Raw genomic sequence first — 25,135 nt, forward strand, 5'->3', positions numbered from 1 at the left:
ACTGGTTGAAAGATCATACTCAAAGAGCAATTATCAGTGGTTCACTGTCCAACTGTGTGGATATATCTAGTGGAGTCCTGCAGTGGTCAGTTCTGGGTCTGGTACTTTTAACATTTTCAGTAATTACTTGGATACTGGACTGGAAAGTATGCTTATAAAATTTGAGATGATACCGAGCTGGGAAGAATAGGATTAGAATTCAAAATGACCTTGACAAATTGGAAAATTGGTCTGAAATCAACAAGATGGAATTCAGTGAGGACAAATGCAAAGTACTAGATAATACTTAGTCCTGCAGATAATACTTAGGCTGCAGCTGTGTGCTAATTGGACCGCGGGTTGAGAACCGCTGGCCTAGGTATACTTGGTCCTAACTCCCGGGGGGCGGGGGGTTTGGATGCCTCTCAAGGTCCCTTCTAGCCCTACATTTCTGTGATTCTAACATGTTTTACAAGTTTACTGAATAAGGGAGTAAATAAATAAAATATTTTAATTTACCTTGTCTATGATACATGCATTAAAGGAATCAGTGAAACAAATTAATCAATATAAAACAAGTCATATTACTTGATTATTTTTCAAAATATCCTGTAGTTGATTGTTACCCTGTAGAACCTATTTCTGTATGTATAGGTTTTTAAAACATATGTAGTTTGTAATATTTGGTGGCCTAGTGATGGTATTATTTAGTCCATGAGGGAAAACATTTATTTTAAAAAAGAATTCCACTGATATTGGGTTTTAAGAGGAAGAAAATAAAATCTTAAACATTTCAGAAAAAAACACTTAGAAGTGTTTGAGACATGGATCTGTGTAGGGACAGATCCTGAATATATACCCAAAGTGACAGAAGAGTAGAAAATTTTTATGTTCTTGCCTACCCAGCTACTGCCAAGCATTGTGCTAGCATGAACGTTTGTCACACTGTGACAGAAAATGAAAAGTGCACAGACTATCTTCCTATGCCTAAAAAAATTCCATTTTGAACATTGGCCCAGATTGTAGCTCTTATTTACAAAGTTCCAGATATTCTATAGAAATTATACATGTGTGCAAACTGCGTGTGAGGAAAATGCATGGTGCTGTGGCATGCCGCAAAGACTTCTCAGTGTGAGTTTGGGATGGGCACAGTTAGTGAACGGTGACTCCACAAATAAGTTATGCAAGATCATCCCAAATGAGTACCAGTAGAACCTTTATCTCTCACTGTCACATTCTGTATATGCCTTAGGGAATTTTTTTTTTTAAATGCTACTAGGATTTTTTTCCCCTTCATTTGTCTGCTTGCTAAGATAGGTGACTAAGTTACCATGAGGCCAAATGTAGACAGCCTCAGAAAAAGTTAAAAAAAAAAATCCACCTAAAATTTATTTTAAATGACCTTTTTAGGTAACAACATCAGTTTTAAAATCATAACATTATAGGACCTTTCAGGACTAGAAACAAGTGCATAGTTCCATTTGAAATGGAGAAATCACCCTTTGCAATATAATCTAAACTTCCATTTCTAGTCTTGCAGGGCTATGCGATTTCAGACTTTTAAAGGAAATGATATTTTTATTCATAAAAAAGTATGTAGTAGATTACAGATAACGATGGATCCCCATCAAACAAATAGTGCAAAACTGTAGGTAATATACTTATCTCTGCGTTTTGAAGGATGGTGTATATAAAAACCTCTGTGCACCTATCCTGGAGAAAGGATCCTCATCAGCAGGTTACATGGGTTAGGAGCAAGCCAGATGGCAGAGGTAAGGATGATAGATGTTTTGGCTATACACTGCAGTGCTACTTGGTGTGTGTGAAAAGACTTGGGCAGTATAGATTAGCTGTCAGTACCACTTAGTGAACCTGTGTCACTTCAGAGTACTGTATGAAGCTTCTCTGTTTCATTGTTGTCTGAGCACAATGCTAGGAGCCAGAACTTCCTGAGTGTAACTTTGGGCAACTTGTCTGTGTGTAACTTTGGGCAAGTCACAGACTCTGTGTTGCCCACTCTGAGTACTTCTACTTCGCTCCCTAAGCTGGTCACTTTTTTTTTCTAATTTAAAACAAAAAAGAAATTTCAATGAAAAATCCTAGAGGAAAAAATTGACAAAATATTTATTTGAAGTTCTTTTCTAATCTTTCAGCCAACTATAGAGCTGGTCAGAATGTTTTGAATTTTGATTATTTCAAAAATACAGGAAAAACACAGGTGAGAGGAAGCTAGTGATTCCCCCCCCCCCGCCTCGCCCCAAACACATCCCCACTTTAGAGGAGGGCCTCATTCTGTAGTGTGCTAATTGCCTTTAACTTCTGTTTGAAGACAACAGGATGTGAGGATGCACAGGAGGCACTCAGGAGCTTTTAGTATAAGGCCTAGGTATTTTGAGGATTAATTAATGTCTGCAAAGCAATTTGGAGGTGGAGATACATTACATATACAATGACGTCCTTTTATTATTAATACAATGTCATAGCAAGTCTATCAACTCCTCTTTGAGCTGAAAAGCAGTAACCAGTGGAGGGATTCAAAGTCAAGCTTCTGGACCGCAGCTGTTAAAACCCCTCACCACTCTGCCCCTGCTTACTCACCTGATCTTGTCTCTTGTTGGTTCACTTCCCCACTCTGGCTAACCCCACTGCCCCTGAATTAATCTGTAAGACCACTATACTCTTTCTTCATATCCCTCTAGCTTGTCTTGCAATATTGGCTCGGTTGTGGGAAAGTCTAAAATACTTGCTGTTACTCTTTTAATAATTTGTAGGTGGGGAAAAAAATTCCCAGAATTTTTTGCCGCTCCCCTGTCAACTTCACCTACACTTCCCACTCTGGTGGAGTACCAGAGTCAATGGGAGAGTGCTCAGTGGTTGATTTATCGCGTCTTCACTAGATGCGATAAATTGACCCCTGCTGGATTGATTGCTCCAGAGGTAAATGTAGACATGCCCTTATTTACTAACCCTTTTTCTAAGGGCAAGTCTATACTACTAAATTAAGTCGACTTAAGTTACATTGACTTACAGCCACCACAGTAATTAAACTGCTTTTGCATGTCCACACTGCGCTTCTTTTGTCTGGTGTGGGTCCTCACTAGGAGTGCTTGTACCAATTTAACTGGTAGTGTGGGTCATTGTGGGACAGTTTCTCAGAGACAGCAACAGTCAACATAAGCAATGTAATGTCTACACTGACACTTCGTTGACCTAACTACATTGACTTAAGTGCGACGTCACTCGTGGAGGTGGAGTTAAGTTGGTGTAGTGGGTGAGTTACATTAATGAGAGCTGCATTTTAGCATAGATATTTGCTGAATAAGGTCAATGTAAGCTGTCTTATGTTGACATATCTCTGTAGTGTAGACAAGGGCTAAGGAAGTGGTTGTCCTTTGGCATGCATTTTTTTTTTTTTACCAAGAATGTTGAACTCCTGTCAGCAGCCTATAAAGTTTCCACAAACTTGTCACAGAGTGTGACTTGACATCGCTCTTCCTTCTTGTTCCCTTTCCCTCTCTCTCCCTATTCCTTCAGATTCTGATTTCTTTTCCCTGTCCCAGTGTTCTAGGGACTCTTTTGGCAATTTCCCCTCATCTTAATGTTATATATACACATTCTCTCTCTCTCTCTCTCTCTCTCTCTCTCTCTCTCACGTCTTTTCAATCTATTGAAAATATGCACAACCCACATTTATTATTAATAAAAATAGCATATGAATAAAAGTGACAGTGGCTTGTTTTAAAGCAATCAAAAATAGTTGTAAGTCTCTGCCAAATTTAAGGTAGCCAGAAGAGGCATGTTTAAAAAAAAAAGAAAAGGAAATGTTCTATGAGTTACAGGAAAAAACGGCCCACATACCCAGCCATCACTGTGTAACTTGGGACCTACTTAACAGTGTGTGTTAAGTTAACTGTCCTGTTCCTTCTCACCACACTGCTGTTCCATTTCCCTCTCTCTTCCCCTGCAGTTTCTTCTCCATCAGCCTCTGCCTCCTTTTATTATTCTAGTTGTTTAGAAAGAATCACACCCTCGAGTTCTGAATTAAGAGATAGGAACCTTTGTAAGCAACACATGAATAACTTTAAACACAGAAACTACTTTCACACTCTACTTCATTGGTCTTGTTCACACATGAAGGCAAGAAATCCCCCTGACTTGGATATGAAATAATGCTTGTGCGTTTCCAGGATATCTAGGTGGGTTCTAATTTGGAAAGACCTCACTTTTTCTGTAAACATGGAAGAAGTGGATAGCCTAAAATGACCTCTGAGAGCTGTCTACACCAAATCCGCGCAAATGCATTATCTGTTCGGACAAAAAAAATTTACTTTGGCAGAGTCAAAGATTCTGCTTTGATTTTTGGAAATGCATACTCTGGCAGACTAGCTACAAATATGCACTTGAGTCTTCTAGCAGCATTACAATTACATCTGGGAACTGTTCCAGGAGCTCCATTTGTCCTGCCCAACGTTCACAGAAGTATGTATAGCTGGCAGAAGAGAGCTGACTCGGGGACCCAAAGTACAATTGTTGTTCTTCCCTTGTTTTCACAAATTATGTGGCAACTGGAATCTGGGACTGGAATGCTTTTCATAGTGAGGTGATTTTCGGTAGAACCTTCAGACAAAAGTTTAATTAAAAGGAGTTTAAAAAATTAGGAGGTGTTACTGTTTCTTACGTTATCCTCTGTAAACATATTTTTTAATGAAACAGAATCTAAGCCTTCAACTGAGAAGTGTGCGTGGAGCTTTGATAAGCCTCTTCTCCTTTTTGGATGAATATCTTATGATACAAAAGTACAAAGTCCATCTCATCAAGGAATAATATGATGACATAGTAATTTGGTTTGGAGGACTCACCTGCTTAAATGTATGCTTTTTGGGCTTCGTGGTTCCCGAAAAATGTCACCTGAGAAGCCAATTTATCAATAAAGCAGAAGGCAAAAATCCAACAATTTATATATGATGGAAAAATCATTGTTCTTTTAAAGTTTTAATTCTCAGTTAATTGCTGTGAGTTAGAGATCTTACGGCAAAGTAAGAGGTTAAAATCAACTCAACTTTTTCACTTCTACAAGGAGAAAATACACCCTTGCACTCAAGTCCTGAAGAACCTTATTTTATTTCCAAATTATTACTTAATAGATATTAAATATTGCATATATTCTTTTAAGGAAGAAAAACATATTTGAAAGTCCTTGCTGATAATTTTCTGAAGATAAAATACTTGTGTCGTTATTTTGTTTCAGGCCCCCCACCTTCTAGTGAAATGCCAGCTGGCAACTATCCATTCCTGGTGAAGTCAGATGATGGGAGGCAGGTGCCAGTGGTACAAGCCTATGCTTTTGGAAAATATCTTGGTTATTTAAATGTAACATTTGATGATCAAGGAAAAGTAATTAATACATCTGGAAACCCTATTCTGCTAAATAGCAGTATTCCTGAAGGTATGTGAAACAGAGATTTGAGTTCCTATAGATCACCCAGCTAAACTTTTAGCTTTATTGCTTTTTTTAAAAGTAAAGTACAATGCTACAGGAGAATTTAGCATTCCTCTTAATTTGGTCATCTTTGGCATCAAGTTCTGGGTACATTATAATGCTATAACCTGCTTTCTTCACTGACTCCTCTCAGCAATCAAACAAGTTTCCAGTTTATCACATTTCAGGTGTTCGGGTTTTTTGGGGTCTATGTAAAATCACTAATAGCTTCCTCATGACATTCAGGTGATATATTTCCATGACATTTAGCATTTTTAGGAGACTCTCTAAACATTTAATCTTAATATTGCTTAAATGGGCATGAAGAGTAAACTAACATCTTATCTTTCAGAACAGAGTTTCGAGCAGGATGGGGAACTCTGGACTCTTGGTATCTCTGCACTTGGTTTGTGGACAAAGAAAGGGCTTTGATCTCTGAGGTTATCAAGCCAGCACTTTTCTTAAGCATTTCAGTTCACTCTAATTGTAAAAACAACTAAGTAGTTTTATGTGGGTTGCTCATGACCTTTTAAATACATTCAGGCAAAGCGCATCGATGTGCAAATGTAATATACAAAAAGAACATGTTTTTCATCAAACATCATAAAACTATGAAGGAGGAAAATCCTTCCATGGTTTGTTTTGTAAATAGATCTCTCATACTTCCAGCCCAGCCACCCTGTTTATTTGTTTCATTTAGTGGTTGCTTCCTGTCTGATGTACAGATTACGAGTTCTCTGGGTGTGTATTCTGTGTTGTTTATCTGTTCGTTGCCTTCTACAGTGGGGCCCTGATCGTGGGTTGGAGCTCTTAGGCACTACCAGCATATAAATAGAAGAATAGGTCATTTCAAAATTGACATGGTGTTTCAGCTTTGCCAGTCACATGGTTTTCACAAATTTAATGAGTTTAATTAAACCAAGCCTTGAACATTATAGTAATTCTGCAATGTCAGTGAATGTTATAATTCAGACTACTATATATTTGCATGGTGAAGTATGCTTAATGTTTATATGTTGCTTGCAAATTAACCTTGTAACATGCCAAATGATGTACACAATACAAAACCATCAGAGAAATTGTATGATGGTTGTATCCAAGTTATGTTTGGTTTCTGAAAATAAACCATCAATTTGCTACTAATAGGACAGCTATGCATATAAAATTAATTTCTAGTTGAGTAATCCTATATGGTTATTTGCGTGATTATTGGTAAGATTGTTCAGTGCTGAAATATGCAAATAGTGTTTTAAACAAATTTGTAAGTTAGTGCTGCTATAACTAGGAGTAACTGAGATCATAAGTAAGAGAAAATTTAGTTTGAATATTTAAAAAAAACCAACCCTCTGCTGGACTGTGCTATGAGTCTATCCGTCTCCCAAAGGACGTGGTAGAAGTCCCATTCACTGGCAGTTTAAAACAAGACTGGGCAAAAGTAATTGTAAATGTACTACAGGGAATAAATCCTGCAGTGGCAGGGGATCAATTCACTCACCTAACTGTATTTTCCCCTATTTCTAGGTTTTATGATGATGAATATTGTAATCTTCTAACAATTAGGATCCTCTGTAATTTCACTCATCATTGGATTTCATGTAAAGTAAATTTTGATATTGTTCAATGAGGTCTCATGCAAGGAAAGGGTAATATATTTTAGAATCACTATGGAGCAAATTTTCCATAAAATTTGTATGAACGTAGGGTTCTAATTAATGGAAGACTTGTTCTTCTTTGAGACATGACGCTCATGTCCATTCCATGCTAGGTGTGTGCGCGTCATGAGCACAGTTACCAGAGATTTTTCCCTGTGTGGTAGCCATTGGGCTGGCTCTAGTGCCCTCTGGAGTTGCGTGCACATGCACCAGTATAAGGGGCGCCTCCAGCCCCACTCCCTCTCAGTTCCTTCTTACCGTCCATGATGCTTGCCTGGAATGATCCTTCTTCATCTTGCAAGGCTTCTTTCCCAGAAGTGGTTTGGACTTCTCTGTCATATATTGTATAGTTATTGGACTTAGTGTGTATAGTTTAGTTTATGTAATACCGTTAACAGTTGTCCCTGTCATCGAGGGGTTGGGCATGCCCCAGTTCCCGGGCTTCAAGCTGTGTGCGTCCTGTGGCAAGCTGATGCCAGTGAGTGACCCACACTCTAGCTGTCTAAAGTGCCTCGGGGAATCTCACGTTAAAGAGAAGTGCCAGATCTGCAGGTGCTTCAGACCGTGCACACAAAAGGACAAGGATATCCGTCTAAAAGCCTTATTCATGGAGGCAGCCCTCGGACCAGTCTTGGAGCCGAGCCACTCTGAATTGGTGCCAAGCACTTCATCTTCTATGAGAAGTGCTCCCCGTTACCGTTCTCCATCCTCTGTGCCAAGGAAGAAGCATAAGAAACAGTGCACCGAGAGAGGGCACTCTCCGGTGCCCAAGAGGGATGAGTAGGGAGTGACCAGCATAGTGAGACCCACACTGAGCCACTCGTCCTCCCCAGAGCCACTGATGGCTCTGGTGACTGCTGCCTAGAGCACCAAGTCTCGTCTGGGACCTGCCTCCGACTCCTGGGAGCAGCCGTGGGACCACACGCCTGTAGACCCCTTCGACCCCAGAGGCTTTCCATGCAGCAAAGGACCTGATGTCTCTTCCAATGCCGCTGACCCCTTCATCCCCCCTGCCAGCCAAGGTGACTGGGGATGGAAGTTCTCAAGGGGCAGTGAGCTTCACTGTGGCATCGATCACTGCTGTGCTCTCAAGGGGCAAACCTTCCATGGTCCCGATACAATGGTCACCAGCTCCCCGGCACCACCTGGAAGCACGTACTGCTCTGCCATGGGTCTCCAAGGGAAGAATCCTCTTCAGAGTCCGAAAAAGAATCCTTTGCTCCACCTAATTCCTATTGGTACCCAGGCTACACACCAGACTTCGGTACCATCCCCCTAGTTCGTGCATGGCCACCAGGCCCCTGGGGTGGCAGTACTGGAATCCGTGGAAGTTCCCCTGGTATTGGGCCCCCCTTCCCACCACTCAGACTTGGTGGTGTCCAAGAGGCAAGCTACCATTTTTTTCCTGTCCGGCACTGAACCTTGACTCCGGTACTCACCCTGGTGCTGAAGACCAACAAATGGCCCCAATGGATGTGGTGGAGGTGGAGGAAGAGGAGAAAGTCCCTCCTCCGGTACAGGCCTCTTCCTCGTCATCCCTGGATGGGCCAGTTGCAGGCCCTAGTAATCCACTCCTGCCAGATGACTTCAGGGCCCACCAAGAGCTCCTGAAAAGGGTCGCTGCAAACTTGGGACTAGACATCAAGGAGCTCACGGAGTCTGTACACAGCCTAATTGACATCTTGGCTGCAGCGACTCCCTCCAGAGTGGCCCTGCCTGTTAATGAGGTGGTGATGTGACCCATCAGGGCACTATGGCAGACTCCTTCTCTGCTCCCCACCTCAAAAAGGGCAGAGAAGAAATACTATGTCCAAGCCAGTGGGTTTGAGTACCTTACTCAACTCCCCCTCCCCTGGGGTCCCTGGTAGTGTTGGTGGCAAATGAGTGGGACAGATGGGGCAGTTGAGTGCTACCCCCAGACATAAAGAGGCCAAGAGGCCTGTTGGGACGTAAGGTTTATTTGATGGGCAGCTTCCAGTTGAGTATCTCCAAGCAGCAGGCTCTGCTGGAAAGATACAATTTTAACCTGTGGGACTCATTGTCCAAATTTAAGAATTGCCTGCCGCAGGAGTTGAGGCAGGAGTTCACAGCCATCCTAGAGAAGGGCTAGGCAGTGGCCAGGATCTCCCTCCAGGAGGCTCATGATGCGGCTGACTCAGCAGCCAGGACTATGGCGTCAGTGGTCACCATGAGGTGCTGTTCATAGCTTCATTCATCAGGCTTTCCTCACGAAGTGGAGCAGTCCATCCAGGACCTCCCCTCTGAGGGTACGTCCCTGTTCTCTGAACAGACGAATTCCAAGCTTCATGGCCTCAAGGGCCACCCTTCGCTCCTTGGGCCTTTACACGTATCCTGCCTCCAGGAAGCATTTTAGGCCCCAGCAGCCTCCCAGGTTCATGGCACCTCCAAGACCCCTACAAAAAAAAAGGGTTATAAGCAACGCCAACCCCTACCTTCTACCTCTGCCTCTGTCGGGCTTGCATAGTTATCCCAGCAGGGCCAGGCAGGCCTTTTGAAGGTACGCCCAAGGATGGTATACCGGTCTTGACACCAGATCCATCCCCCATTTTGTTTTTGGCCACCTTTCACCCTTCAGCCTAGTGTGGTCATATATAGCATCTGACCGTTGGGTGCTCAGCCCTATAACAGTTGGTTTCACCCTCCAGTTTTCTTCCACCGCTCCCCCCACCCCTCCTCAGTGACCTTTCTCAGGAGCAACTTCTTGTCCAGGAGGTGCAAGCCTTTTTATGTGTAGGGGCCATAGAGCAGGCTCCTCAATACTTGAGAATGGAAGGGGTTTTACTCCCGATATTTCCTAATCCCGAAGCCCAAGGGGGCGGTCTATGGCCCATCCTGGACCTGTGTCACCTCAACAAATATCTCAAACTGAGGTTCCGCGTGGTCTCCCTAGCCTCTTCATTCCCTCCCTTGATCCAGACTGGTACGCTGCCCTCGATTTAAAGGACACTTATTTCCACATTTCAATTTTCCATGGTCACAGGAGATTTCTCAGGTTTGTAGTGGGTCAGTGCCACTACCAATACACTGTGCTTCCCTTTGGCCCGTTGGCAGCCCCACGAGTCTTCATGAAGTGTATGGCAGTGGTAGCAGCCTCTCTCAGATGTTGAGGCATGCAAGTCAACTGGTACCTTGACAATTGGCTGATCAAGAGTCACTCGTAAGCTCAGGTCCAGCACAACATCAGTACAGTATGGGCTACCTTCCAGGCCCTGGGTCTGTTGATAAACGAGTGGAAGTCAACTCTGGTCCTGATTCAGAGAATAGAATTCATCATGACAGTGCTCGATTTCACCCTCCGTAGTGGATTTCACCCAGGCCAAGGCCTACCTACCAGAGCCAGATTCTGAGCTATGTCAGACCGGATCTCCAATGTCACGACCCTCCCAGTAACAACCGCTCATGTCTGCCTCAAACTATTGGGACGCATGGCAGCATGTACCTATGTGGTACAGTACCCAAGGATATGCCTCAGACCCCTCCAGATGTGGCTGGCGTCAGTCTACTCCACGAGAAGACATCACCTAGACTCAACACTCATGATTCCACCCCCCAGTCATCGCTTTGTTGACCTGATGGAGAGACCCAGGATCAGTAATGGTAGGCGTACCCTTTGCTGCCCCTCAATCATCCATTACTCTAATCTGAGATGCATCAGACCTGGGGTGAGGAGCCCACCTTGGCAGTCTCAGGACTCAAGACCTCTGGTCCCAGGAGGAACTTGCCCTGCATATAAATGTCAGGTATGCTTGGCTTCCCCAGATCTCAGGCAGCGTGGTGCAGGTCCTGATGGACAACGCTGATGCAGTGTTGTCCATCAGCAAGCAGGGAGGAGCACTGTGCCTTCAGCACTGTGCCAGGAGGCCCTCCAGCTATGGAACTTTTGCATGAAACACGCCATTCACCTTGAGGCATCACATCTCCCAGGAGCCCAAAATGCCGTGGCAGATCACCTCAGCAGATACTTTCTTCTCACCACGAGTGGTCTCTTTACCTGGAGGTTGTCAGTGTCATCTTTCAGAGGTGGGGGCCTCCCCTGGAGGACCTGTTTGCCACAAGGCAGAACAGAAAATGCCATCAGTTCTCCTCACTGAATGGGCACAGCATTGGCTACCTTTCCGATGCTTTCCAGCTCTCAGGTGTAGACCACCTACTGTATGCCTTCCCACCAATTCTATGGGTTCACAAGGTCCTCCTGAAAATCAAACAGGACAAGGCAAGTGGAACCGTTTCACTTGTTGGGCCTCTGAGCTGAACCTCTCTCCACCCCAATCTTCTCTGCAGTCAACCATAGACTATCTGCTACACCTAAAACATCAGTGTCTCTCTCATATATTAAGGTTCACCTGGCAGCCATCTCTGCCTTCCACCCTCCCTAGTGAATGGCAGAATGGTGTTCTCCCACAAGATGATGGCTCGATTTCTCATGGGGCTGGAAACACTCTACCCTCAAGTTACCCCTGCGGACCTAAACCTGGTCCTGTCAAGGCTCATAGGGCCACCCTTTGAATCATTAGCATCGTGCTCTCTACTGCTCCTCCCCTCGTGATAGGTCACCACCTTGGTGGCAATTACCTCAGCCAGAAAAGTCTCTGAGATCAAAGCTGTGATGTCAGAATCCCCTTAAACAGTGTTCTCCAAGGACAAGGTCCAGCCTTGCCCCCATCCACCCTTCCTACCAAAAGTGGTGTTACAATTCCAGAACAACTAGGACATTTTTCTACGTCATCTTCCCAAAATCTCACAAGACCCGCAGAGGAACGGTGCCTTCATACGTTGGATGTAAGGTGGTCCCCCGCCTTTTATATTGAGAGAATTAAGTCCTTCTGCAAGTCCACCCAACTCTTTGTAGCAGTCGTGGAAAGACTGAGAGGGGTACCCATGTCATTCTAAAGAATCTCATCCTGGATAACTGCCTGTATCTGAGCTTGTTACGAGCAGGCAAAAGTTCTACCTCCAGGCACAGTGACTGCTTGTTCCACAAGAGCCCAGGCTTTGTTGGCAGGATTCCTTGCACAGGTACTTATCCAGGACATTTGCAGAGCTGCGACCTGGTTGTGTGTTCAGACCTTCACTTCTCACTACGCCATCACCCAGCAGGCCTGCAATGTGCCGGTTTTGGGAGACAGTGTTGCAGTCAGCATGTCCATGAACTCCAAGCCCACCTCCAGGGGTACTGTTTATGGTAGTTGACTCACGTAATAGACATGAATAAGCACGTGAAGAAAAAACTGTTACTAACCTTTTGTAACTGTTCTTCAAGATGTGTTGCTCATGTCCATTCCATGACCCACCCTCCTGCCCCTCTGTCAGAGTTATCGGCAAGAAGGAACTGAAAGGTGTGGGGTCCGGGGGTGCCCCTTTTACCAATGCATATGCGCATGACTCCTGAGGGCGCTAGTGCTGGCCAACGGATACCACTGAGCGGAAAAACCTCCAGTAACTGTACACACAGTGCACACACACCTAGCATGGAATGAACATGAACAACACATCTCGAAGAACAACAGTTACAAAAGGTTAGTAACCATTTTAACCTCATTCTATGCTTCTATTTTAGATAGAGTCTTGAGAGAAGAAGTTGACAAGTGGAAGATACAGCTAAATAATTTTTCTTCCCATGTGATTGGGAAAACTATAGTTTACCTAAATGGTACAACTCAGGCATGCCGTTTCCAAGAATGCAACATGGGAAATTTGATTTGTGATGCCATGGTAAGAAACCACAGACAATAATTTAATCTGAATTAGTATTTGAGGGCTTTGGGACAATTCAACTTTAGTGGACTCTAGAGAGTTCTATGATTCTCAGGGTTTTGTATTGCTTTCATGTTAAAGACTGGTAGTAGTGAGATCCCTAGCGGAGTTCATAGAATTCTGTGGCAGCAGTTACTCCTTTTAGAAGTGTTTGACATAGAAGATCTACCAGTTCCTGGATAGGTCTGGAATGTGCTTAGTTCTCCTTTTTGGACTTTGATCCTGAGAGTCTCAAAACTCCCACAATACCCATTAAAGTCAATGAATAGCTCTCAGGAACTCACTGCTATGCAAGTTTCTGGATGAAACTACTTATGTGGGGCCAGGGCTGTTCTCAATAGAGCAAAAAAGAGAACAGATCAGAAATTGTTCATTTATCCCTGGCACTTGTTGCACAAAGTTGTGTGGATACTGCAAACTCTCTGGGAATAGTCATTTGAATATTTAATCAAATTTGCTTTGATTATTAGTATTGTGGATGGTGCCCAATATTCACAGAAGGCCAATTTCTGATTCATAAACAAGTTTTTATGCTGAAACTTTGCTGAAGAACTAAGGCAATTCCAGTACAGTGATCGCTGCTTTCTCTTCCCTTCAGTCACTATGTTTGTAATTTACCTGACAAAGATACTAGATTAGTCTGGTAATGTTTATTCTTAAATCAGGCTGATTATTACCTCCTTATTCTATAGCAGTCTTTTGATTCTCTTGCTGTGTGTGTTTTCCATTACTTTACTAGAGATAAATGCAGGAGGATCTCGTGCAACCATTCTGACTTAAGTCAGGGTCTAATTTGGTCCTCTGAGCAACAGGTATATAGATTGGGCTTTACTTTTTGGAAAAATCTGCACTCCATTTGCTTTCCTCCAATCTTCTAGTTCTCTACCTTCCCAGGATTTTTAAGACTGTTTCAAATATTAAATGCTAGTGATACAGTAAGTTGCTCTGTCAGGTCCCTTAATAATCTTGAAGGCACATCATTAGACTGATTTTATGTGTTTAGATTTTCTAATTATTCCCCTTCAAGGTTTTAATGAGCAGCTATATTTAAGGTCTCTGACATTGCCTAATCCTTGAGATATGTGTAAATTATTGCTCTGTATTTCAACATTTTCTGAAATAACACATCACCCTTTACTTTTCCTTTATGACACTGTCTATGAATCATCCCTTCCTTCATTTAGTTTTGGCTTTAGAGGGTGCAATTTAGGTTTCTATCTCCTATAATGTCACACTCTGGTTTTCAAAGAATACCAGAGATTGCAGGGAGAAAAGACAGAGGGGCTTATTTTTAAACTTGATTTGTTTGTAAAAATAATAAATAATAAAACTGTGGATGCAGAATTATTAAAAGTTTGTTCTTTAAGATAACTGTAAATGGCACAATTGATTGATTTTCTCCCTAACTGCTGGGGAGAAATACAGGCCTACCAACCTGGAAAAAACTCCCAGAAACTCAGATTTTGTAACTTGTAAAATTCCTACATATAAATTAAGCAAAGATTAAAAAGTGGTTAAAAATATTTTATGCTAATGTTACAGATTTACAATAATCTCAAACATCGAGATGAAAATACATGGAATCATGTTTCAATGTGCATCATGAATGGTGGTGGGATACGGTCACCCATTGATGAACGCAACAATAATGGTAAGTTAGCTTGTTTAATGATGCTTTCTATACTGTTGCCTGTACTTTTACATATTTTGCTATCCTGCACTATACCAATTACAAAGAACAGTTTTTCTGGATTCAGGACTATGGCCCTAATCCTGCCAATGCTTATAACTTTTAGTTCATGTCAGTAGTTTCACTGGAACCACTAACATGCATAAAAGTTAAACACATTGTATACATAACTGATTCTGAAACACAATCAGAAACAACTAATATCTATATTTCAATGCTTGAGGGTGCACAGTGTAGTCCCAGAAGTAACAAATTAATTGAGCAAGCACCAACAGAATACTGGAATTTAAGAATAATGAATAATGATCTCTCAATAGAGTTTATCCATTTTAGTATTTTAGGCATTATCAAAATAGAGTTCCACCAACAGATAAAATTGGATCATATAAAAATCTGAAATAACTTACAGCCATACTACCTCTTGTAAGTCTGGCCTAGACACGTAGGCTGCATCTGCACTGAGGCTATTCTCAACTTCTCCCAGTTAGTCTAGCACTAATGCAGCTGCAGCCATGCTGGCATTGGTGACAGCACTAGCAGGGTTTGGTCACTGATGTTTTTACCACTATGGCTTGTCATTACGCTCAGAAGAAGTGGAGATGGTATTCTTCACTTCCTATTTTAAACTTCGTAGGGAGGCTATGTCTGTTAGAAACCTCTTATGTTCTGCCACACAGGTAAGTGAATTCTGTATACTCTTATGGTGCCATAAATTCAGTCTAATATTATAAAATCTGAGAACAATTTGTTTTAATGTTGGATAACTCATTCTGTAGGACTGCTATAGCAATTGAAAGCAACTGGATAAACTGGCTAAATTTTGTAAGAACTTCTGTTTTTCTTGTCCCCAGATTGACAGGTAGCCATTTTCCACTTACCTTCTTTCATATTGCAAGAGAGGTGATTAACAACATTCAAATAACCGAATTCAGAGTAGTGAGCCAGCAGGTAGCGTGGGAAGTGGCGTGGTGTAAATTCTGAGATGTCGCTGGCAAACATTGAAGCAAGTATTCATTTACAGTGTGGTCCGTCATTTGCGACTGGTGTCCAGAGTCATTTGTGCGCTGTTTCCAGGGTAGGCTGAAGCCTGGAAGTACGTTTTGTGGAGTTGGCAGTGAGGTGATTGCTTGGGACATTGGCATTGTCCCAGAAATCTTTCCTGTGTGCCTTAGGATTGCATGACGATGCTTTAAGGGCTTTAGCCTGATCCGAAAAAGGCTTGTGATATTTCAGGCATATCTTTGGGAAGTTCTGGAAGTCCTCAACAGTGTCTGTGTCCTTCTCCTTGAGAACTTTTGGAAAATAGTCATACATAGCATGGGACAGACCTCCTACATTAAGTAGGTACACGTGTAAAGCTGGTCCAATGGTTTTCTGATTCTGTCCCAGACAAGGACTCTTGACAGATTTGTGCATTACTAATCCATAGCAGGAGATCAACAAACTGACGTCTGGTAGCCTTTTGACAATATTCATTGTGTTCATTATTAATATGTAGCAGAAGCACCACATAAAGGTTGTCGCCTTGCTCCCATTTCCACTAGTGAAGCTGCAGTATAGGTGGGTTATGTGCATCACAACATAAACAGAGGTAGAAAATCCTTAGATATGTCTATCTGGCCAGTTTGGAAAACTGAGACACAGATCAAAAGACTGAGTCTATACTGCTGTACTATTAAATGACACTGCTTCAAATGATACACGGCTTTATAGGTTATGTAGCACACTATTAAGTGATCTTAAACAAGATATGTAAGGTGCTTTATTATGAAGACCATTTGTTTACATAAAGTGGTGTTCTATCCAAGGTACTATTACGATGGAGGACCTGCTTGCTGTGCTGCCGTTTGGAGGTACTTTTGATCTGATGGAGTTAAAAGGCTCCACTCTGAAAGAAGCATTTGAGCACAGTGTGCGCAGACATGGACAAGGAACTGGCGAGCTGCTGCAGGTTGGGGGTTAGTTACTCTCTTTTTTTATTAATTATTATTATTCTCTTTCCAATATAGCCATACTTCATGCTGCCCGTATTGGCATTTATACCTCTGGGGAACCAGCTGCATTGCCCCAAATGGAAATGAAATAAAACTGAAAATACATTTATCTTCATGCTAGTTCTATGCACCATTCTGTTGCACAGCTTCTCTCCTCCTTCATCACTAATGAAATCTAGAGGCAGGTCAGTGTTGTTGCTGGAGACTACAGGACTAACTTCTCCCCCATGCATCCAACGAAGTGGGTATTCACCCACGAAAGCTTATGCTTCAATACATCTGTTAGTCTATAAGGTACCACAGGACTCTTTGCTACTTCTCCCCCTTTGTTCAGGCTACCAGATTTTTTGCCTCCGGGAGTGGAACAAGTTGGCAGTTCAATTTCCCCCACCACTTTTTTTTTTTTTCATAGATTCATAGATACTAAGGTCAGAAGGGACATTGTGAGCATCTACTTTGACCTCCTGCACAACGCAGGTCACAGAATCTCACCCACCCACTCCTGCGAAAAACCTCACCTATGTCTGAGCTATTGAAGTCCTCAAATTGTGGTTTAAAGACTTCAAGGAGCAGAGAATCCTCCAGCAAGTGACCCATGCCCCATGCTACAGATAAAGGCGAAAAACCTCCAGGGCCTCTGCCAATCTGCCCTGGAGGAAAATTCCTTCCCGACCCCAAATATGGCGATCAGCTAAACCCTGAGCATATGGGAAAGATTCATCAGCCAGATACTATAGAAAATTCTTTCCTGGGTAACTCAGATCCCACCCCATCTAACATCCCATCACAGGCCATTAGGCCTATTTACCATGAATATTTAATTATCAAAACCATGTTATCCCATCATACCATCTCCTCCATAAACTTATCGAGTTTTAAACTTTTTATTTTATATTCATTGTTGTGCGGCTGCAACATTAGTCTTCCCCCTCTTCCCCTGGATCAGGTAAATAGCAGCATGGTGGCTTCAACCACATGCACCTGTTCCACTGCTTCTCTGCAGGACTCCTCTGCCCTCTCAGTCCCTGGCTAAAACTAAGTGATGTTCCCTGTGTGAGGCAGCACTTAGATCAGCGTGGGCCACATGTGGCCTGCGGAACCATCCTGCCCAGCCCTTGAGCTCCTGGTCGGAGAGGCTAGCCCCGGCTCCTCCTCTGCTTTCCCCCCTTCCCCACAGTCTCATCTCACAGGCTCCGGCCTGCTGCTCCTGCCGGGTAGCGCAGCAGTGTGGCTGCGAGTTCCTGCCACTCTGAGCGGCATGGTAAGGGGGCGGAGAGCGGGGAGGTTGGATAAGGGACAGGGGGTTCTGGGGGGCAGTCAGGGGACAGGGAGCAGGGGAGTTGGATAGGGGGTGAGGTCCCAGGGAGCGGTGAGGGGCAGGGGTGTGGATAGGGGTCGGGGCAGTCAGGGGACAGGGAGCATATGGGGTGGGGTCCCAGGGGGGCAGTTAGGGGCAGGGGTCCCCGGAGGGGGTAGTCAGGGGACAAGGAGCAGGGGTGACGTTGGATGGGTTGGAGGTTCGGAGGGGGGCAGTCAGGGGACGGGGGCAGGGACCAGACTGTTTGGGGAGGCACAGCCTTCCCTACCCAGGCCTCCATACAGTTTCACAACCCCGATGTGGCCCTTGGGCCAAAAAGGTTGCCCATCCCGACTTAGATGCTCTACTGAGGGCAAATTGTGCCCTGCCTGTTCCCAACCAGATGAGCCCCACTCTGCCAGATACAGAGCTCAGAGTCAGACCCGCAGCTCGGGTCCCCACCCTGCCCCAAGGAGCCGTGACTCTAATGCAGAAAAGCCCTGAGCATCTGGGGAGAGAGAAGGATGCTACCCAGCCAGCTCAGGAGGTAGGTTGCTCAACGGACCTGTGCCAGAGGGAGAAACCCCCCTCAAAGGAGCTAAAGTCCCTCCCTGACCCCCGGCCACTGAAGTGGGGTCTCTTCTCCCTGAGGGAAAGATAAAAGGCTCCTATAAGCTCTCCTGCTTCTCCCTATGAATTGAGGGATTCTTATGATGTTCAAAAGTAAGTCTGGCAAACTCCTCATGGGTCCCAAAAAGGCAAAGCAAGCATCACCCTTTTCAGCGCAGCAGTTAATATTGTCAGTGAACAATGGCTGCAAACAGGAGTTAAACTCTTCCTTTGCCTTCCCCAAGGCAGTGTCTGCTGGGGCTCTTCTGCTACACAGAGGCTCTTGCAGTGTTCTGTATCATGCTCACCACCTCTTCCCCCACCCTGCAGCATGTCTGGGCTAGCAGAGGAGCCCATCCTTCCAGTGCAGTCCTGCCTCAGGAATTGTGGCTGTCTGGCCTTCCACCCACAACCATCACTCTGCCAGGGACAGGGACTCAGATTTCACGCAGCAGCAGAATGGAATTGTGCCTTCTGATCATCAGCCATAAATATGGTGACCGGATAGCAAATGTGAAAAATCAGGACGGGGTGGGGGGTAATAGGTGCCTATATAAGACAGCCCCAAATATCAGGACTGTCCCTATAAAATCAGGACATCTGGTCACCCTAGCTATAAACCCTTGAACTGCCCGAAAATGGCTTGGAAGCTGGAAGGTAGGAAAGAGTCTCTCACTCCCCATCCTCCTCCCCATGAATCATAGAATCATAGAATCATAGAATATCAGGGTTGGAAGGGACCCCTGAAGGTCATCTAGTCCAACCCCCTGCTCGAAGCAGGACCAATTCCCAGTTAAATCATCCCAGCCAGGGCTTTGTCAAGCCTGACCTTAAAAACTTCCAAGGAAGGAGATTCCACCACCTCCCTAGGCAACGCATTCCAGTGTTTCACCACCCTCTTAGTGAAAAAGTTTTTCCTAATATCCAATCTAAACCTCCCCCACTGCAACTTGAAGCCATTACTCCTCGTTCTGTCATCTGCTACCATTGAGAACAGTCTAGAGCCATCCTCTTTGGAACCCCCTTTCAGGTAGTTGAAAGCAGCTATCAAATCCCCCCTCATTCTTCTCTTCTGCAGGCTAAACAATCCCAGCTCCCTCAGCCTCTCCTCGTAAGTCATGTGTTCTAGACCCCTAATCATTTTTGTTGCCCTTCGCTGGACTCTCTCCAATTTATCCACATCCTTCTTGTAGTGTGGGGCCCAAAACTGGACACAGTACTCCAGATGAGGCCTCACCAATGTCGAATAGAGGGGGACGATCACGTCCCTCGATCTGCTCGCTATGCCCCTACTTATACATCCCAAAATGCCATTGGCCTTCTTGGCAACAAGGGCACACTGCTGACTCATATCCAGCTTCTCGTCCACTGTCACCCCTAGGTCCTTTTCCGCAGAACTGCTGCCTAGCCATTCGGTCCCTAGTCTGTAGCGGTGCATTGGATTCTTCCGTCCTAAGTGCAGGACCCTGCACTTATCCTTATTGAACCTCATCAGATTTCTTTTGGCCCAATCCTCCAATTTGTCTAGGTCCTTCTGTATCCTATCCCTCCCCTCCAGCGTATCTACCACTCCTCCCAGTTTAGTATCGTCCGCAAATTTGCTGAGAGTGCAATCCACACCATCCTCCAGATCATTTATGAAGATATTGAACAAAACCGGCCCCAGGACCGACCCCTGGGGCACTCCACTTGACACCGGCTGCCAACTAGACATGGAGCCATTGATCACTACCCGTTGAGCCCGACAATCTAGCCAGCTTTCTACCCACCCTATAGTGCATTCATCCAGCCCATACTTCCTTAACTTGCTGACAAGAATACTGTGGGAGACCGTGTCAAAAGCTTTGCTAAAGTCAAGAAACAATACATCCACTGCTTTCCCTTCATCCACAGAACCAGTAATCTCATGATAAAAGGCGATTAGATTAGTCAGGCATGACCTTCCCTTGGTGAATCCATGCTGGCTGTTCCTGATCACTTTCCTTTCATGCAAGTACTTCAAGATTGATTCTTTGAGGACCTGCTCCATGATTTTTCCAGGGACTGAGGTGAGGCTGACTGGCCTGTAGTTCCCAGGATCCTCCTTCTTCCCTTTTTTAAAGATTGGCACTACATTAGCCTTTTTCCAGTCATCCGGGACTTCCCCGGTTCGCCACGAGTTTTCAAAGATAATGGCCAATGGCTCTGCAATCACAGCCGCCAATTCCTTCAGCACTCTCGGATGCAACTCGTCCGGCCCCATGGACTTGTGCACGTCCAGCTTTTCTAAATAGTCCCTAACCACCTCTATCTCCACAGAGGGCTGGCCATCTCTTCCCCATTTTGTGATGCCCAGCGTAGCAGTCTGGGAGCTGTCCTTGTTAGTGAAAACAGAGGCAAAAAAAGCATTGAGTACATTAGCTTTTTCCACATCCTCTGTCACTAGGTTGCCTCCCTCATTCAGTAAGGGTCCCACACTTTCCTTGGCTTTCTTCTTGTTGCCAACATACCTGAAGAAACCCTTCTTGTTACTCTTGACATCTCTCGCTAGCTGCAGCTCCAGGTGCGATTTGGCCCTCCTGATTTCATTCCTACATGCCCGAGCAATATTTTTATACTCTTCCCTGGTCATATGTCCAACCTTCCACTTCTTGTAAGCTTCTTTTTTATGTTTAAGATCCGCTAGGATTTCACCGTTAAGCCAAGCCGGTCGCCTGCCATATTTACTATTCTTTCGACTCATCGGGATGGTTTGTCCCTGTAACCTCAACAGGGATTCCTTGAAATACAGCCAGCTCTCCTTGACTCCTTTCCCCTTCAAGTTAGTCCCCCAGGGGATCCTGGCCATCCGTTCCCTGAGGGAGTCGAAGTCTGCTTTCCTGAAGTCCAGGGTCCGTATCCTGCTGCTTACCTTTCTTCCCTGCGTCAGGATCCTGAACTCAACCAACTCATGGTCACTGCCTCCCAGATTCCCATCCACTTTTGCTTCCCCCACTAATTCTACCTGGTTTGTGAGCAGCAGGTCAAGAAAAGCGCCCCCCCTAGTTGGCTCCTCTAGCACTTGCACCAGGAAATTGTCCCCTACGCTTTCCAAAAACTTCCTGGATTGTCTATGCACCGCAGTATTGCTCTCCCAGCAGATATCAGGAAAATTAAAGTCACCCATGAGAATCAGGGCATGCGATCTAGTAGCTTCCGTGAGCTGCCAGAAGAAAGCCTCATCTACCTCATCCCCCTGGTCCGGTGGTCTATAGCAGACTCCCACCACTACATCACTCTTGTTGCACACACTTCTAAACTTAATCCAGAGACACTCAGGTTTTTCTACAGTTTCGTACCGGAGCTCTGAGCAGTCATACTGCTCCCTTACATACAGTGCTACTCCCCCACCTTTTCTGCCCTGCCTGTCCTTCCTGAACAGTTTATAACCATCCATGACAGTACTCCAGTCATGTGAGTTATCCCACCAAGTCTCTGTGATTCCAATCACATCATAGTTCCTTGACATTACTAGGACCTCCAGTTCTCCCTGCTTGTTTCCAAGGCTTTGTGCATTCGTATATAAGCACTTGAGATAACCTGTTGATCGCCCCTCATTCCCAGTATGAGGCAGGAGCCCTCCCCTCACAGACATTTCTGCCTGTGCTTCCTCCCGGTATCCCTCTTTCCCACTTACCTCAGGGCTTTGGTCTCCTTCCCCCGGTGAACCTAGTTTAAAGCCCTCCTCACTAGGTTAGCCAGCCTGCTGGCAAAGATGCTCTTCCCTCTCTTCGTAAGATGGAGCCCGTCTCTGCCCAGCACTCCTCCTTCATGGAACACCATCCCATGGTCAAAGAATCCAAAGCCTTCTCTCCGACACCACCTGCGTAGCCATTCGTTGACTTCCACGATTCGACGGTCCCTACCCAGGCCTTTTCCTTCCACGGGGAGGATGGACGAGAAGACCACTTGCGCCTCAAACTCCTTTATCCTTCTTCCCAGAGCCATGTAGTCCGCAGTGATCCGCTCAAGGTCATTCTTGGCAGTATCATTGGTGCCCACGTGGAGAAGCAGGAAGGGGTAGCGATCCGAGGGCTTGATGAGTCTCGGCAGTCTCTCCGTCACATCGCGAATCTTAGCCCCCGGCAAGCAGCAGACTTCTCGGTTTTCCCTGTCAGGGCGGCAGATAGATGACTCAGTCCCCCGGAGGAGAGAGTCCCCGACCACCACCACCCGCCTTCTCCTCTTGGGAGTGGTGGTCGTGGAACCCCCAACCTCAGGACATCGCATCTCATGCCTTCCAACCAGCGGAGTCTCCTTCTGCTTTCTCGCCCCAGACATATCATCTGGTCCACTCTCCGCAACGGTACCTGTGGAGAGAACATGAAAGCGGTTAGTTACCTGTGTCTGTGTTACTGGAACCCGGACATTCCGCTTACCTCTTCTGGAGGTCACATGTTGCCAAGCTTCTTCACTGGCCTCTTGGCTCCTGTGTGCAACCTGCTCTATATCTTTAGAGCTTTGTGCCCCTAGAAGCCTATCCTGAGTTTTGTCCAGAAAATCCTCAGTTTCTCGTATGCAACGCAGGGTCGTTATCTGTTCCTCCAGACCTTCAATCTTCTCTTCCAATATGGAAGAGAATATGACTGTCTCCACATTAAAGCCTTAAAAGTACTTCAGGCAGTCTGACCAGAAGAGATAAGGATTCCGCTCCCAACCACGCTGCACCATCATGGGGTTACGGAGGTGTAAGTGTGAGATCCCTTCCCATGTTCAAAATGATCCTGACTGATTGCCTGACTGCACGGTGGGGGAATGGGCACCACAGGCATGGGATGCCTAACATGCACTAATGTGCTGCACATTAACTAGTCCACATACACCATTAGTGCTCACGAAGAGTTCCCTCGTGTGTGTTAACAGCACTAAGTTAAAGCACACTAGGGCACTTCTCGTATGCACCAGCAGGGTCCACACGGACCAAATAATGTGCATCATATTAGTGAATGTTAGAAATCCTAACCTTATCCTGTCTACACAGTGGTGTAATGGGCAAGATCTGAGTGAAGACCCGAGTGGTACTAGACTGCTCCTACTTACTTGGGTGCTGCCAGCGAGGCTGGAGGAGCAATGCAGGCAGCCTTTCAAGCTCCCCTTAGCAAGCTATTCCCACAATCAAGATGTGTACCAGTAGCCTTCCTTGGTGGTGTGATCCTCCAGACCAGGACAGATACCAAGCTACCTCCCGCCTCTAACATCCAGGGCAAGTACCACGCACACATCACCAAAGAACCTCCATCCCCCTCAAATAGATAAATAAATAAATAAATAAATAAATACCCTGCAAGACTTTTTCAGTACAGGATGCTAGTGGCTAGCAAGGAACTCATTAATTTAGTAAAATGCCATATTAGATACAGTTTCTCATGGATACCTCCCTAGTACATCATAAGATCCACATGTTGACTCCTCATTAAAACCAAATGTTAACCATAAATTCCTATATTAAGTCCAAAGGCCAAATGGTATTTTATACAATTGCTCTAAACATGCCTAACAGCCTGAAAATAAAGTCACTACACCCAGTACAGTAACAAAGTATTCATGGACATGATCATTATACTTACAAGTAGGCCAGGCCTAGGGAAAGCCATCTCATTTGGGCAGATCAGGTAGGGTCTGACAAAGAACCTGCAAATTCAAAACTCTTTTTATACCCTTTAACAAACAAGTGATGTCATTGCCAGTTACTGACTTCAGCTAAAAAACCAATTTGAGACCATTCCTTCTTAGTTCCAGTCTTAATTCAGATAAGATTTACAACCACCATTCTTCCCAAGACCTTTCTGGCCAAAAGTCTTCCATTGCACCTAGCTTCAGATAGGCTCTACTTTTACAATAACGCTGGTCTGTGGGATGGGAATGTTTATGTTGGTTCCTTTTTAGACAGATTCCCTGTCTTATTTAAAACCACCTGCAGTCACCCTTATCAGCCAGAGGCCTTCTTTTTAGAAGCATTCCCTTATCTCAGTTATTCTTTGAGCCAAATATCCTATCTACTTCATTCCTTCTGGCCTTATCACTCATGGTTTTCAAGGCCCCCCTTCTGCTTGTGAGTCAGGGCCTTTCTTTGCAACACGCATATATTTCCTTAACAACACTTAAGCTGACTCATTCTTCAATTTCATATTTATAGTACAAACAGAAACTTCCAAGGAAGCCTAGGTAGGTTTTCTTCCAAACCAACAGAATCCTCAGTATGATGGGGGGAAAAAAGCATTTGTGTACAAGAGCTTACAATTCCACCATAAGATTCTTCCTTCTGATTCATCCTCTGCATCCCGAGTCTTAAGTGGCTGGTAGTAGTCACAGCAAAGCACAGGTCACACATTAATCCTATACCCCTGCATAGATAGCATACCAATCAGTACCCTGTGCAGGGAAATTGACCACTAGGCCTGACCATCCCCATCACAGTTTCTGATAGTCTGAGCTGTGGCAGCCTAGTGGTTGGAGCCAGGGGGACAGAGCCAAGATCAGGAGTCAAGAACAGTGTTGGAACAAGGCCAGAGTAAGAGCAAGGCAGGGACAGGATGAGGAACAAGGCTGGAGCAAGAGGAAGCCTGGAGCAGGCTAAGGCTTGTGGATTCTGTCTCCGCTATCAGGTAGAGAAGAGTTCCAACTCATGAAGTGATAGTGGGC

The 25,135-nt window shown here is 44.8% G+C and overlaps 1 protein-coding gene across 4 annotated transcripts in view; it reads left to right on the plus strand.

The window, feature by feature from the left end:
- NT5E (5'-nucleotidase ecto) overlaps positions 1-25,135 on the plus strand; it is a 50,757-nt gene that overhangs the window by 15,872 nt on the left and 9,750 nt on the right. For 2 of the 4 annotated variants that reach the window (XR_013345588.1, XM_077812783.1), the window contains exons 4-7: positions 5,228-5,425; positions 12,689-12,843; positions 14,428-14,536; positions 16,384-16,526. Coding sequence is in view for 3 of the 4 variants with exons in the window: in XM_077812783.1 (XP_077668909.1) it covers positions 5,228-5,425; positions 12,689-12,843; positions 14,428-14,536; positions 16,384-16,526 (605 nt within the window). In the remaining variant the exon portion in view is untranslated. Of the gene's footprint in view, positions 1-5,227; positions 5,426-12,688; positions 12,844-14,427; positions 14,537-16,383; positions 16,534-16,981; positions 17,076-25,135 lie in introns of those variants that run through there. The other 2 variants (XM_077812784.1, XM_077812782.1) reach the window with 2 other exon arrangements.

The sequence above is a fragment of the Eretmochelys imbricata genome, chromosome 3 (genome assembly GCF_965152235.1).
Source record: "Eretmochelys imbricata isolate rEreImb1 chromosome 3, rEreImb1.hap1, whole genome shotgun sequence".
NCBI classification, from domain to species: domain Eukaryota; kingdom Metazoa; phylum Chordata; order Testudines; family Cheloniidae; genus Eretmochelys; species Eretmochelys imbricata.